General features: G+C 35.2%; 2 protein-coding genes across 2 annotated transcripts in view; one reads left to right on the top strand and one right to left on the bottom strand.

Moving 5' to 3' along the window:
• Window positions 1-13,760, top strand: part of LOC127855332 (oxidoreductase NAD-binding domain-containing protein 1-like) — a 336,546-nt gene that overhangs the window by 75,773 nt on the left and 247,013 nt on the right. The window lies entirely within an intron of this gene.
• LOC127854750 (pancreas transcription factor 1 subunit alpha-like) lies at window positions 2,055-2,768 on the bottom strand. The gene has a single exon (XM_052389807.1). It carries the CDS (start codon window positions 2,766-2,768, stop codon window positions 2,055-2,057), a length of 714 nt encoding a protein of 237 aa, XP_052245767.1.

Raw genomic sequence — 13,760 nt, 5'->3', positions numbered from 1 at the left:
CCAGTATTTTGAGCCTGGTGCACGTGCTCTCGCTTTCCATTTTAAATGACTTGACTTCATGTTCTATGCTGTCAATTTTCTCCGATAACAAGTTCGTATTGTGTAACAAATCGAAAATTGTAACTAATTTCTCATCAGTATTCATTCGCATAAAGTCATCTTTGGACACAGTAACTTTATTGATAGTATTTTCAGATATAGTGTCAAATGTCCCACCTGTGGATCTCCGTTTTCTTTTTGAGTTTTGATTTGCCTGACACGTTTGACCATTATGGCCGCCATTGTCCTTGCCACGTCCTTTGTTGTCGTGCATTTCCTGACTAGTTTGGCCTTTTTTACGCTGATTTCCTCTCATTTCGTATAAGCACTGCCAATAAAAATCCCTTGTTCAGAGTTAAGAACACTTTTAGTCACTAAAATGTCCAGAGAAATAGCAAAAAGAACCAAAATATCGGAGCACGAATTTTCGTGCACGTTTACACCATGTCACGTGTCCTTATATCCTTATAGTTCCATACTTGGGCTTCCGCTATGTTTGTTTATAGATGTGCATTAAATTAATATCCGGGTAGTTTTTGCCTGCAATTAATACAGCATTACATATTTGTTTTTTGTGGTCTTATTAATTAAAGAGTTCGGTTATTGAAATGTGAGAAGCTACAAAAGTCTTTTTTTTTAAACACGACGCTGCAAAACATACGGGATATACATTGACGTACATAAGCCAAATGGGTGCTGGGGAGTGTTGAATTTAAACCTTAACGAGTTTTACAACTGATCTTAATATAACCCCTTTACGCGAACATAAATTTTAAGCCTTTGCCATTGGAATGTTTGTATGCGATCATTTAAACAATCATCTATTAATGTAAAAAAATATATAAAAAAAACATATCAGAACACAGTTTTTCATGGGTTAAAAATACAAAATAAAGATCTTTGTTCATATGGAATTCATTCATTTTAACTGCCATTTAAACAGAGATTTTAGTGGCTTAAAACATTAACACAAAAGAAAGTCATAATGCATATGAAATACGTACATACAGTTTAACCGCTACCGGAACCTCCCAAATATACTATCAATTTTTAATATGGACTAAGTCTTAGTTATTCTTCCTAGAATAAGCTAATGGGATCACATAACTCGGAAGGCCATAATAAGAACAACTTGCAAATAAACAGTTCAGCATTAAAGTTAAATGCAATGCAGTATCAATCATACGCCTCATGGAGATTAAAGCAAGGTTTCCGCTGGAATCAAAATGAAAATTTAAATGGCAGTGTACATCCAATTAAAAAAAGGATAAATTAAATGCAAATGAGTAGATTGCGTATCGCAGCACACTCGTTCACAAATATATGCCCTAGCAAGTGCTACGCTTGAAAAAGGAAGATCTGCGTTTGAGATTCATTGAAACTTATACGGCAACAACAGAACATAATAAATAAAAATGATTACGGAGATAGAATTTAAAAACTAGCTTCTTGAACACATATATCACATTGCACATAAGAGTCGGAAAAGTTTCGGATAAAAAGTATCATATATTAATACAAAACATAATACAATTGCCACCACGTCACAACGCAGTGTCTTGAGCACGAATTCACCTGAACACACGGGTCTAAAAACACTGTTCTGAACGCACTTCAAGTTGATAAGAATGACTGATAACATAACTAGTAAAATCTGCAGTAATATGAGAAAACTATACTACTATTAATGAACTTATAGTATAACGCTGCCCAGTCTCTTTCAATTACAAATACCGTTAAAAGTATATTTCTTTATTAGAAAAATAGTACACGAGAAGCGTTCGTTGAAGTTACCGTAAACAAACCTACGCAAGGGTCGGAACATCGGGCTTCACTTAACCCGTTAACTGTAAGTAACCACAATTTACCCGTGCGCACGAAGCATGCCGAAACACGAACACTTGAGCACATTTGAAAAGTCGAACACCTCGGGAGATGTTCATTGCGCATGGAAGTCCAATTAGTCGTAACGTAACGTGATTTCACTGAGATCCTTCCGTTTACGTCTCTTACGTTCATTCGCTGTCCTCACTGTCATCTGGGTACTGCTGTTCTGACTTCCGTTGAATCTGTAACAGCTGTACGGTATCGGGTTCCTTTCCGTCTGATACGTCTTTCATAAACGCGATATACGTCATGGCCAGACGTAACGTTTCGATTCTAGATAGACGCTTTTCGTAGTTAAATGCCGGCAGACGTTTCCTTAGCTCGTCAAAGGCTTCGTTGAGATGAAGCATCCGTCGACGCTCCCTGACGTTTGCGGCCTTTCGCTGAATGACGTTTTGCACGCGCTTTCGTTTCGGTTTCTCGCCGTTTCTACCGACACCGGTTGAGTTCGAAGACGAATGACTAGACATTGAAGACGGCGATATGGTGTTATACGGCTGAGCATAGTACGTTTCTGGACCACCGTATGGAATGTGCCCCATTGCAGTCGAAAACGGCATGTCCGCTGTCTGAATATATGGCGACGACATAAATTCTATGTCATTATGCGGCACACTAGAATATCCAAGACAGTGACCCTGTTGGTCGACACTCTCGTGCACGGGATACATGGTACGTGCGTTGTACGCGGCAGTCGCGTCATGCCCGTATTTCCAGTCGTAGTCGGAGTACCCGAGACCGCTTACCATGGCTTCCGACGCCGTGTAGCCGCTTCCTGTGAACGCCGTGTCGTACCGCAGTTCCGGGGCGCTACTGATCACTTCCGGCTCAAACGTTGTCATAATTGGTTTGCAAGAATTTCCAAAAAAATATCACCCGTAAGCGCTTTAAAGATGTAACACTTGATCGAGGAGTTAATAAATGTATTCAAATTTACCACGTTTTCTTAATAAATATATTGTATTTTTATGCTAAGTTGTTTTCAGTTCCTTTAATAAAGTGTATTGCATCCGTTATTAAAGGAAATAATAATCACTGTCTACCTCCCAAACGTGTCATTAAAATGTCGAACTGCTACCCACGGTTAACGCGTAATATTTATATACAACCTGGTGATACATTTTGTGAATAAATCATCACCAACCCGCTAAACAACATCATCCCGGGCTGCGGCGGCAGGTAACTCATTTCTGATTGGTCCATTGAGTGTCAATAAAACGTTGCGCACACGCTTTGATTGTCACGGCGCGTGAATAGGCGGAGCATATGTAAACTACGGCACACGACTGTCTGAGGTAAGCAGGCGAATGAAAATTCGCGATTGAATAAAATGCGGTTGGAGTAAAACTGCGGTTAAGTATTAAAGAACACATAATTCAAAACGATCGTAGCTTTATACGGGGAAATATATATATTTTTGGTAAAGCTGAAAAAAAGCTTAGACATTGTATTGTAAGTGCCTACAACTTTGCATAATCCGTTCTATTGGCGTGCTTTGCGACCGCTTGTTAGTTTGGTTTTATTATTAAATAAATTTCTGAATTGCAAAAAGATGCCGTGATATTACTAAATTGCCATTTTAAGATGTCGCTTTCAAATATGTATTGGCGTTTAGATCATATATGTATTGCTTAAATGAAATATGTTTATAAAATTTTAAAAATTTCTTTGTTTAAAATATTAACATTTTTGTCCGAACGTAGCTGAAGTTATGACCATGCAATGCGAAAATGGCCACTACTCGAATAGTACATTTTTTACTTGTGTAATTCTATGCTGGACAATAATGGTATAGATTTTTTCAGGCATATTTGAACAATAATTAATCATCCTGTTATGTTTCATGATAAAGCAAACAAAATGCTGTTTGTACAATTAAACCTGTAGAATTGAGTAAGCATTAAGATGTTTATATGTTAATTCTCACAATATGTATTAATTGATAAAATTTATTTTAAATGTACTTTAAATCATAGAGTCGGGTCTTTAAACGAAAACGATAATATATCACAATTTTAAAATTAATAAGATATCCATAAATTATTTAGTATTGTATATAACTATGAGAATACAAACATACAAAGCTCATAAGGACTTTATCAATTCAAGTCAAGAATTGTACTCCTTGACGATTAATTCATTCGGAGACATTTTCCCTCTATCAACGGTTGATGATGGGTCAAATGGTCACGTGATGGGATGACACTAATCTGATTCGCATATTCATGCACGAGAGTGTCACACCTGACTAGAATGGCGGACTGAAAAGTAAACAAACAAGTGTCATTGGTCGGCAGAATACTGCAATTAACATATTTAATTACCAACAGTTCAGTATCACAATTTTTGAGCTTTGTAATGTCTGTATGATATCTTTATTTATTTATAATAATAATGATAATAATAATAATAATAATAATATATAATACTTATAGTATTATTATTATTATTATTATTATTATTATTATTATTATCATCATCATCAATATTATTATTATTATTATTATTATTATTATTATTATTATTATAATTTTTATATTTTTTTATTATTAATATTATTATTTGTAGTAGCAGCAGCGGCAGCAGCAGCAGCAGCAGCAGCAGCAGCAGTGGTAGTAGTAGTAGTAGTAGTAGTAGAAGTAGTAGTAGTAGTAGTAGAAGCAGTAGTAGTAGTAGTAGTAGTAGTAGTAGTAGTAGTAGTAGTAGTAGTAGAAGTCGTAGTAGTAGTAGCAGTAGCAGTAGCAGTAGCAGTAGCAGTAGCAGTAGTAGTAGTTGTAGCAGTAGTCTAATCACAATTGCACACTGATAAACGATTCGTTACGAATAATTAAACTGTGCACATGCTTTGCCACTGCTGCTGATGGTCTCGATGATTCTTAAAGAAATATTTAATTACCTCTTATTTTTTTGCAGCTGTTACTTGTACTGCTTACTACAAAAATACTTTTCAAATTATAACAACATAAACACAATCTCAGTGGCATATATCCGTGTTATTTAAAGCACGCGCCATCCCGGATGAATTGCGGGGACAATTACGAAATTAATCCGCTAAACTATACACTGTTAAGACCACTTTGAAGATTCCGCAACAATAAGAAGTCAAATACAAAAGGAGACAAAAACCGTCGGTGGTCACTGTTGAATCGACACGTAGAGTCAAAAGACATCGGTCAATTGAAAGAAAACTACAAATAGGATCTGTAAATAGTAAATATTTGTGTCTAGATATATGAATGAAAATCATAGTTCACTTTGCGAAAGGTACAACATTATGATGTTTACAGGGCAAACTACAAAGCCCTTAATCCGTTTTGGAAATTAATAATTTATTAAATTCGAACGTTGTTCCCTTAGTATTTGTGTAAATCTATCATCACTATTAAAGAACGAATACGGAATACTTAAATTAAGCAAACAGTGTGATTGTTGATAAGGTATCTGCAGAATTATTGGCTGTTTTTGCGCCCGCGATATCTTTCATTCTTTGCCCAAATGCACAGGTCTTTGTGGTCCAGTTTTCATAGATAATATTCTTGGTCGAACCGATTTTAAGGAAAATAAAATGAAATGTTCGCGATAATTTTTGACACAAATATAGCATTGCTTTTGTTCATTCAATATTCGTAAATAATATATATCATTGATTACCACAGTACGTATTTAAGAAAATATCTGTTAGTCATAGAAAAGGAATTTCAAATGAAAACTTTCGGAGGCAAACAAGCTGCGCTGTAGGTATTAGTCAAAGGATCTTGAACTTTGAACACAACAGTCTGCGCTTTCGCCACACCATCACAGAAAGACGCCGAGCTCTTTGATATTGTAAATGTATGCGAAATAGCACGCGTTATCACGCATTGCGCGCGCGAGATGTTGTGTACCTGCGTAAAATATCAGCCGACTGATATTACGGTATTTCAAGCGATACCAGCGCATTTTTGTAATTGCATCGTTATCTTTCGATCGTTAACATTAGGATTCAAGAATCATTTTCATCGGTAGTCACATTTTGCAAATAAATCTCTTCTAAAAATGAAATCTTAGAAACTTTATATGCAGCACATTTAAGGAGTAATCAGAAAAAAACTCGCCGTTCTCATTACCAAAAAAATACCACAGCATGTCAAATATCTTCGCAAACGTGTGTGGTACGAAGGCTGTCACAGAATAACGTAAACAAATTGTGTACTAGTATCTCTGATCTTGAGCGCATGAAACCAATATTAACCCATTTATGGAAAAGACCTGTCGCGGCATGGGATAACCATCTTGACCATCACGTGATTACCCCTTCTGATATTTTTTTTCGTATTTGGAAACAACAAATGATCATGAACATAATTTTATTTCGTTATTGTGTTCACGTTGCATAATTTAAATAACAGCAAGTATAACATTTTATAGTACAGTATTTTTTAATTATACGAAAATGACTATTTTTATTGGTTTAAGGAGATATAGTTCTTTGTATTCGGTCATTCGAGAATACGCTGTTCTGTAAAATTAAGAAAAAATCAACGGGTAACCGTTGGTTATTGCGGTATTTACCAACGGTATGAAGTTCCGATGCGAACGAATTAACGCCCGCGTGGTTTGATAACAAACATCGGAACGACATACCGTAGGTTATTACCTCAATAAACAACGGTTACCCGTCGATTATTTCGATCCTACGACAATTCCACCACAAACAAATGTTTTATTGTGCGGCACTGTTTTTTGTCAAGTAGCACCATGTAAAAAAAAAATCACGTGACCGTTCGGCTATTACATTTTACTCCCAGTAAGACTGAAAACAAACTATTTTTTCATATTTTAATAAACAGTTTTAATAGCATGTAGTCAAATTAAACTCCATTGCAAATTTATTTACGTGCAATTCAATTTTAGAATTAGAAACAATATTTTTAGCGATAAAACAGAATGCCAGTCTAAAATAGACTGACCATGTAAGCAATAGCGGAACATAGAAAATTCCATAATAAACAAGGAACCATTTTGGAAACAGCAGGAAATAATGAACCTTGAGGATCTATCAATGTGTGTATAAAACTGAGTACCGGTAATGATGCATTATCTGTTTCAAATTCAAACAACTATTGAACTAACGAACGTGTGTGATATGCAGTATAATTGACTTTGTCTGCCCCGTCCACTTGCCATAGTTGTGAATGTTCAGGTTGATAGTGCTAGAGGAAATGTTTCCAGTGAACATCTGCAGTGTACGACTCTGTGAAAGAGAATTAGATGACAAAGTAATGTGCATTGGTTGTTGAACTTAGCATCGCTTTGTGTGATCGCGAAGGAATGATTGGATGGATGAACATGACTAGCAACTTTGGTAAGTTCCTTTTGACTATGGCATCTGTTACTGCTAGCATATCCTGCAAAATGTAGTGCAGTGCTCCTCACATTGTGGCGTTCATCATCATCCGGCTTGATATATGATGTAAGGCTCGCCGAGTTGCGATGTCCCGTAACGGCCAAAATTGCTTGGTCGGAGTACTCAATCTTGTGCAGATGAGATGATACAAAGGCCCACAAGCAGTAGTTCGTATACATTTTGCTGAGATTTGCATTTTCAGAAAATGTTGACATGAATTTTCCCAAGGTGTTCACTCCAACTAGTCAGTCGTAATACCATGTCGCATCTTTCTCTGTAGCCCTATGATTCGGTCGTTGGAACAATCTATTGCATTTAGAATTTTACTTTGTAACATTCCTTTCAAAGGATTTGAGAGGGCAGTTTGGTCCCTGATTTTCATAAATGCGGTTGTTTTGCCTTTTCTTTCCCATCAACACCATGATGTGTCTTATCCACCTCATTGTATGCCATGCACAGATAGCACCTACATTTTCCCATATTGTTTTACCACGAAAGAATCTTTTCTCAGATGCGTAAGACCTTCCTGTCCCCTTCTACCAAATTGTGTCATAATGTCGAAGATAACCTTGTTCTGGAGTGTCTCTGGGGTTTTATCTGAAACAACACCACTGCTTTAAAGTTTGGCAATGTCTTCTTCACTGATTGGTTCCTTGTACGAGCTTTTATCTTTGCCTTCTCTTTTCAAACTTTTAATTAGCCCTGTCAAAACTTGATTTGATAACATAAAATCCATATCCTTCATGAGATTAATTTGTCTGGCCTCAGGTGGAAAAATCAAATAAATAATCAATAATATCACCAGTCTGTATTTTAAAAACATAACAGTGCTCACTGATGTAAGGTAAAAACGAAGGTAATGAAATGCTCTCGTATGGAAGAGTGGCTTCAGTTTATGGAATTTTAATGTAGGATCTCTTGAACGGTGCTTAATTTTAATTAGCGTGAATTTCATTTATCTAAAATCAGTAATATGTTATTTTTTTTATAAATTCATTTATGACTATTGACAGAGTCGTTATGCGTTTGTTAGCTAGACATATTTACAAGCCGATTATCGCATAAATCCGTTTTTATGCACGTATTTTGTATGCTTATTAATTTAAACAGTTATCTAAAAGTGCAGCCGATGCTTGCAAACAACGTCTGTAACATTAACTAAGATCACTCATTAAACATTAAAAAGCAACAGGAACGAAAGTTACTTTTATACGCCAGCAGATGTAAGTCGATACGACGTTAACTTTTTTGAGATAGCATCTACTAGCCACGTAAAATCACATTTATTTTACAGCCGTGATCATAACTAACGACGTATTTCGCTCTCTGTCTCTATGACGGAATAAATTGAGTCGAGTTCTTAGAAAACTGGGCTTAATGCATGTGCGTAAAGTGACGTTCCAGATTAGACTGTGCAGTTCGCACAGGCTAATCAGGGACGACCTTTTCCGCTTTCACTTGATTTTCGGTAAGGAGGGACTTCCTTGCAACTAACCTTACAAGCGGAAAGTGTCTTCCCCATGTGTGGACTGCACAGTCTAATCTGGGATGACACTTTACGCACATGCATTAAGCCCAGTTTTCTCAGAGCACGGCTCAATTGAAGGTTTCGTTTGCGATGTTCGGTGAAATACTTTTTTTATTGAAAAAATATGCTATATGTTTTTTGCTCTTGAATTTTATATTAAAATGTTGAATTTGACATTTTATTTCAAGCGACTTGGCAAATGTTGTAACAATATTAAACACTATTTTTGCGTCTACATCAGGCAGAACGATAATAGTCCTTCCAATAATATTTTTGAACGCAGTTGTCTCTGAGAATGTTTGCTTTGTATACAAAATCAAAAAAAATAAATTTAGTATTCAAACATAAACAAACGAGATATTCTATGCATTATTGAAACGCATGTCTTTGTGCTTCACTATACAAGGTTGGAGCTCAACTATTAAATATAACAAAATAATGCAAAGGCTACAAAGTAAATCTAAAATATATTTCTTTTGCGTTTACTCGAAAATTACATTATATGATATCGAATATCTAGAAAAATGTTGTGTTTTAACCTTAAACTTAAATAAAACTGAAACATATAAAAATCTTGTAATAAAAACGAGCATCTATTCTGAAAACAGTTTCACCTGTCACGCACAGCGACTCTACTAATAGTCGCAAATAGTTGTGCATAGTCTGATCACCCGAGCATATCTCAACATCTGAAGATATTATAATCTACATTACTTAATACCTATCAAACACACAAAACTCTCTTACGGTGAATAAGGTTAATAATGTTTGAGCTGATGTGCTACAATTTTAAAGAAAATGGTTCATTTTGATACAGCATAAGTCCCAAATGAAGCTCGATTATCGTTCATCGATTAAATTTATGGCTGCGGATAACTTTGTAGTTAAGCGAAAACTCAAACGCTTTCCTCGGTGAATGGCACGCAATTCTTTAAACATCTAAGACGCAATGGCGCAATATAAATGGTAAATAATATAATTTAAACCAATAAACGTCGGTCGAAATTTAAGCGAAAACTAACAACTGCAAATATGCGAATTGTTTGTTTTGTCGTTTCCTAGTAGTTTATCCTTATGTTCCTTTTATTTTGCTTAAATATATTCAATCCTATATTAATTATTTTAATGCAGACAAAAGCAGCACTTATTGATATTATATGTTGCATGTTTCCGGTAAAAAATAGTATAACCACACAAGATTAATGAATTAAGAAGGTCATACAAGTCTCTAGAGGGGGTAGAGGGGGGGGGGCGTACAAATACACGTGGATTGCAGTGGCTTTTATATTTTTTTAGATTTAAAGGATGCGAAACGCGTAATTTAATATAATGATACCACACTATGGAAGATTCCAGTTTTCTTACTAAAAGCTACAAACAACTTGCGAATAAAATACATGCATACTACTTGCATAACTAGACATGTCAAGATATCGCGTCGGCTTAAACCTTCATGTTTATGCGCTGTAACGCCGTTAAATGTCGCATCGCCGTTATATGTCGCAGGCAACGAGATTTGTCGCAACGTTGACGATAAATGTCGCAAGGAACGATAAATGTCGCAAATCCTACTAACGATATATGTCGCAACTTAAACTATAAATGTCGCAAAAATTTCAACTGCCGATATATGTCGCAACTTTAACGATAAATGTCGCACACCTTTGTAAGTCATGTAAAAAATGAAAAGTTGAAGTTAAATGACATCAACTTTATGGTTAGATCTAGAGTACCCGACGAGGTTCCACCAAAACGGTCAGTTTTTAGTAAGTATTGTCCGAAATGGTCAGTTGTGGTCAGTATTTTCCATAAATATCAGTTGCGGTAAGTATTGTCCGAAATGGTCAGTTGTGGTCAATATTGACCCAAACAATTCTTATAATTCTTGGCTCGAGTAACCAGTTGTTGATTTCCCTGTGCTAAATGGACTGCTGTTATCAAGATTGGCCAAAGGTTGTAAGATGTGATAAAACTGTAACATTATTGCAGCAACACAAATTACGATAAAATGGTATTGAATATTGTATGTTAGTTACATGACTGTAGTATGTGTATCGTTATCTTAGTTAATGTATTACTATTTGCATATGCCGTAGTTTGTACTGGCATACTGATGAACTGACTGAAGACTGATATCCTTTGCACACCTGTAACGTGTTAGAACGTACACGTTTTTTCTCTCCTCAATACAGGGGCGATTTTTACAGTGAACGACTACAACGTTATAGAACGCATACAAATTTCGTTGTTTCAAAACCTGACCCCTATTAAGCGTCGGAGCTCTGACACTTTTTTTTAAATAATACAAGTATCAATGTTTGTAAAGAACTGAAACTTAATCAAAGACAAACAAATAAAATAATATTGCGACGTTCGAATGTTCAATATACAGTCTGTTGACTATAAACTTGTCAAATATAGTTTCGACCATTTATAGTTGAGTGGTATTTGAAAACAATGATTTTCTGTCATGTTTGTGGTATGAACTTAAAAAAGTTCTGCATTTCGAATGTTTATATGACAACGTTTTTGCAAAAAAGATCAACTAATACAACGGATCATGTGTATAATTATTATTGATCTGTATTGATTTTTTTCAAAATTACGTTTTTATACGTTACAGAGGTTTATTTGCTATTGACAAAGTTCGTAAAAATACGTTACAGTTCTTCTTAGTATTCTCATGCACTTCATTTTTCAGTTGTATAAAAGCGTAAAAATACTGTAGAAACCGCTTTGGGGCATTCCTTTTAAAAACATATAACGTATTTAAGCAGATAATTGTTTGACGATAAACTTCTGTGACGGGTTAAAACGTATTTTAGGCCCGATTTTCGTTGTGAACCGTAACATGTATTTAAAAAACGCGAAAATCCGTTACAGTATTTAAAATTGTGAAAAACGTGCACGTTTAACAAGGTTGTAGGTGTTACCTTTAAAAAAGCCCCGGTTCTGAGAAGAGAAAAAATGTATACGTTTCAAAACGCTACAGCGTTTCGCTGCAAAAATCGACCAGGTCCCTAAAGGATATGTTCTTTTTTTACTTGTTCAATATCGAGAGATCCAGCATAACAAAGACAGTGACCTTTTTCTTATCTAATGATTGTAGGACATCGTTTTGAACTTTTAATAAAGCTGTTTCTGTTGAGTGAAACTTCCTGTATGCAGACTGGTTTTCTTCATTTAAATTGTTTTCTGTCAAATGTTCATCTGTTCTTTTGCTGACAACTTTCTCCAATAATTTTGAAACATATGGCAGATTCGAAACTGGGAGATAGTTTTGTAGTGTTTCTTTATCTAAGGTGGGCTTTTTTAATAAAGGTCTTATACGTGATGTTTAAAAGGATCTTGGCACACTTGCTGTTTCCATCGAAAGATTGATGATTTTTGCCAGTATTGGTAGCAGTTCAGTTTTGCATTCTTTCAGAAGCCAAGTTGGAATATGGTCAAGCTCGCAAGATTTATTTGGGAATTGCATAATGATTTTTTTCAACTTCTTCCTCAGTTGTCGGACGGAAATGTGTCAAACTGCATGATTCTGCTGTTGGGTTACTATCATGACTCTGTTTTGAATTTGCTTGAGATAGGGCATGTTCAGAGATACCTTTTCTGATACCTTCAACTTTATTTATGAAAAAAATATTTAAATCTTGTGCTAACTCATCGGATGTTTTGCCATGTTTAGCCTTCGACATATAACGGCGATGCGACATTTAACGGCGCTACATGTGCACCTACTTCAGTTATAAGCTTCTTTGACTCGCGTCATGCAAAAATGGGTCGCATGCAAATACAATGTCTGCCGATGAGACCAAGATACATTGCGTGACTTTGTAGTGAACATAAATGGAATATTTCTTAAAATAAACAACCATTCATCTCGTCATATATACTAAAATAAACCAATATAAACATTTTTATAAATTACTTGGAACTGAAACCATTTGGATTACAATAGTTTTGTTAATTTTAAAATTAATAAAAGTGAATTTATTTTTTAAAGGATGACATGGAGTGTTTTCTTAAACTAGAATTTAATGTTACCCGTATATGAAGTCGTTGATTGCTTATGAATACCATACAATTCTCCACGTTTAAAGTTTAACCCATTTGTGCCTAGTGGACTCTCCCATCCTTCTAAATTGGTTCTATTAATTTCCAAATTAGGGATGTCTTAGTACATTTAAATCTATATTTAGAATATTTCTTACAGAAATAACTTTAAGCAAACAGCACAGACCCTGATGAGACGCCGCATCATGTGGCGTCTCATCTGGGTCTACGCTGTTTGCCAAGGCCGTTTTCTAAACGCTAGGCATGCATGGGTTAACGCGTTTAAAACACTTTCGGATGATATTTAAATTGAACACTATAGCATGCGCAGACATAAATATCGCTTTCACGGCTGTTGGTTTATTATTTACTTCATTAAACGGATTAAATTATGATAATTAATACTTAATGTTGCATATTATTAGTCCGCGGTGCATTTTATAGGTTACTAGAATGTATACTCATGACACATGTTACATGCATTTTAGTTATAACATTCAGCGCTTGCTTCGTTATCCGATAAATCTCTCGTATGATATTAATAAATAATCGAATTCAAGTTTTGTAGCAAATAATATCAGTTCGCTGACAAAGCACACTAGAGCAAAACAGTTTTAAAAAGAGTAAACCGTAAATAATTGCCATGTAATTGCCATTTAATGTTAATTAAATTACGCTTTTTTTGGTAATGCAAATTATTGTTCTTGAGCGTTTTAGTAATAACATTCAAACGATTTTGTTTTACAAAATTACACTCACACAATCAGTTGCCTAAAGATTGTTGAACGTGTTTTCAATGTATTTATTTGTTTTAGGTTTGGTTCATAAATCGTCGTGTAAAATGGCGCAAGACAAAACGAGAGGCGG

The sequence above is a fragment of the Dreissena polymorpha genome, chromosome 13 (genome assembly GCF_020536995.1).
Source record: "Dreissena polymorpha isolate Duluth1 chromosome 13, UMN_Dpol_1.0, whole genome shotgun sequence".
Classification (NCBI taxonomy): domain Eukaryota; kingdom Metazoa; phylum Mollusca; class Bivalvia; order Myida; family Dreissenidae; genus Dreissena; species Dreissena polymorpha.
The sequence above is the reverse complement of the archived record's forward strand: the minus strand, read 5'-3'. Positions and strand labels throughout refer to the sequence as shown.

Excerpts from the sequence above, each read along its gene's own strand:
- LOC127854750 (XM_052389807.1), bottom strand. The coding sequence starts at position 2,768 with ATGACAACGTTTGAGCCGGAAGTGATCAGTAGCGCCCCGGAACTGCGG.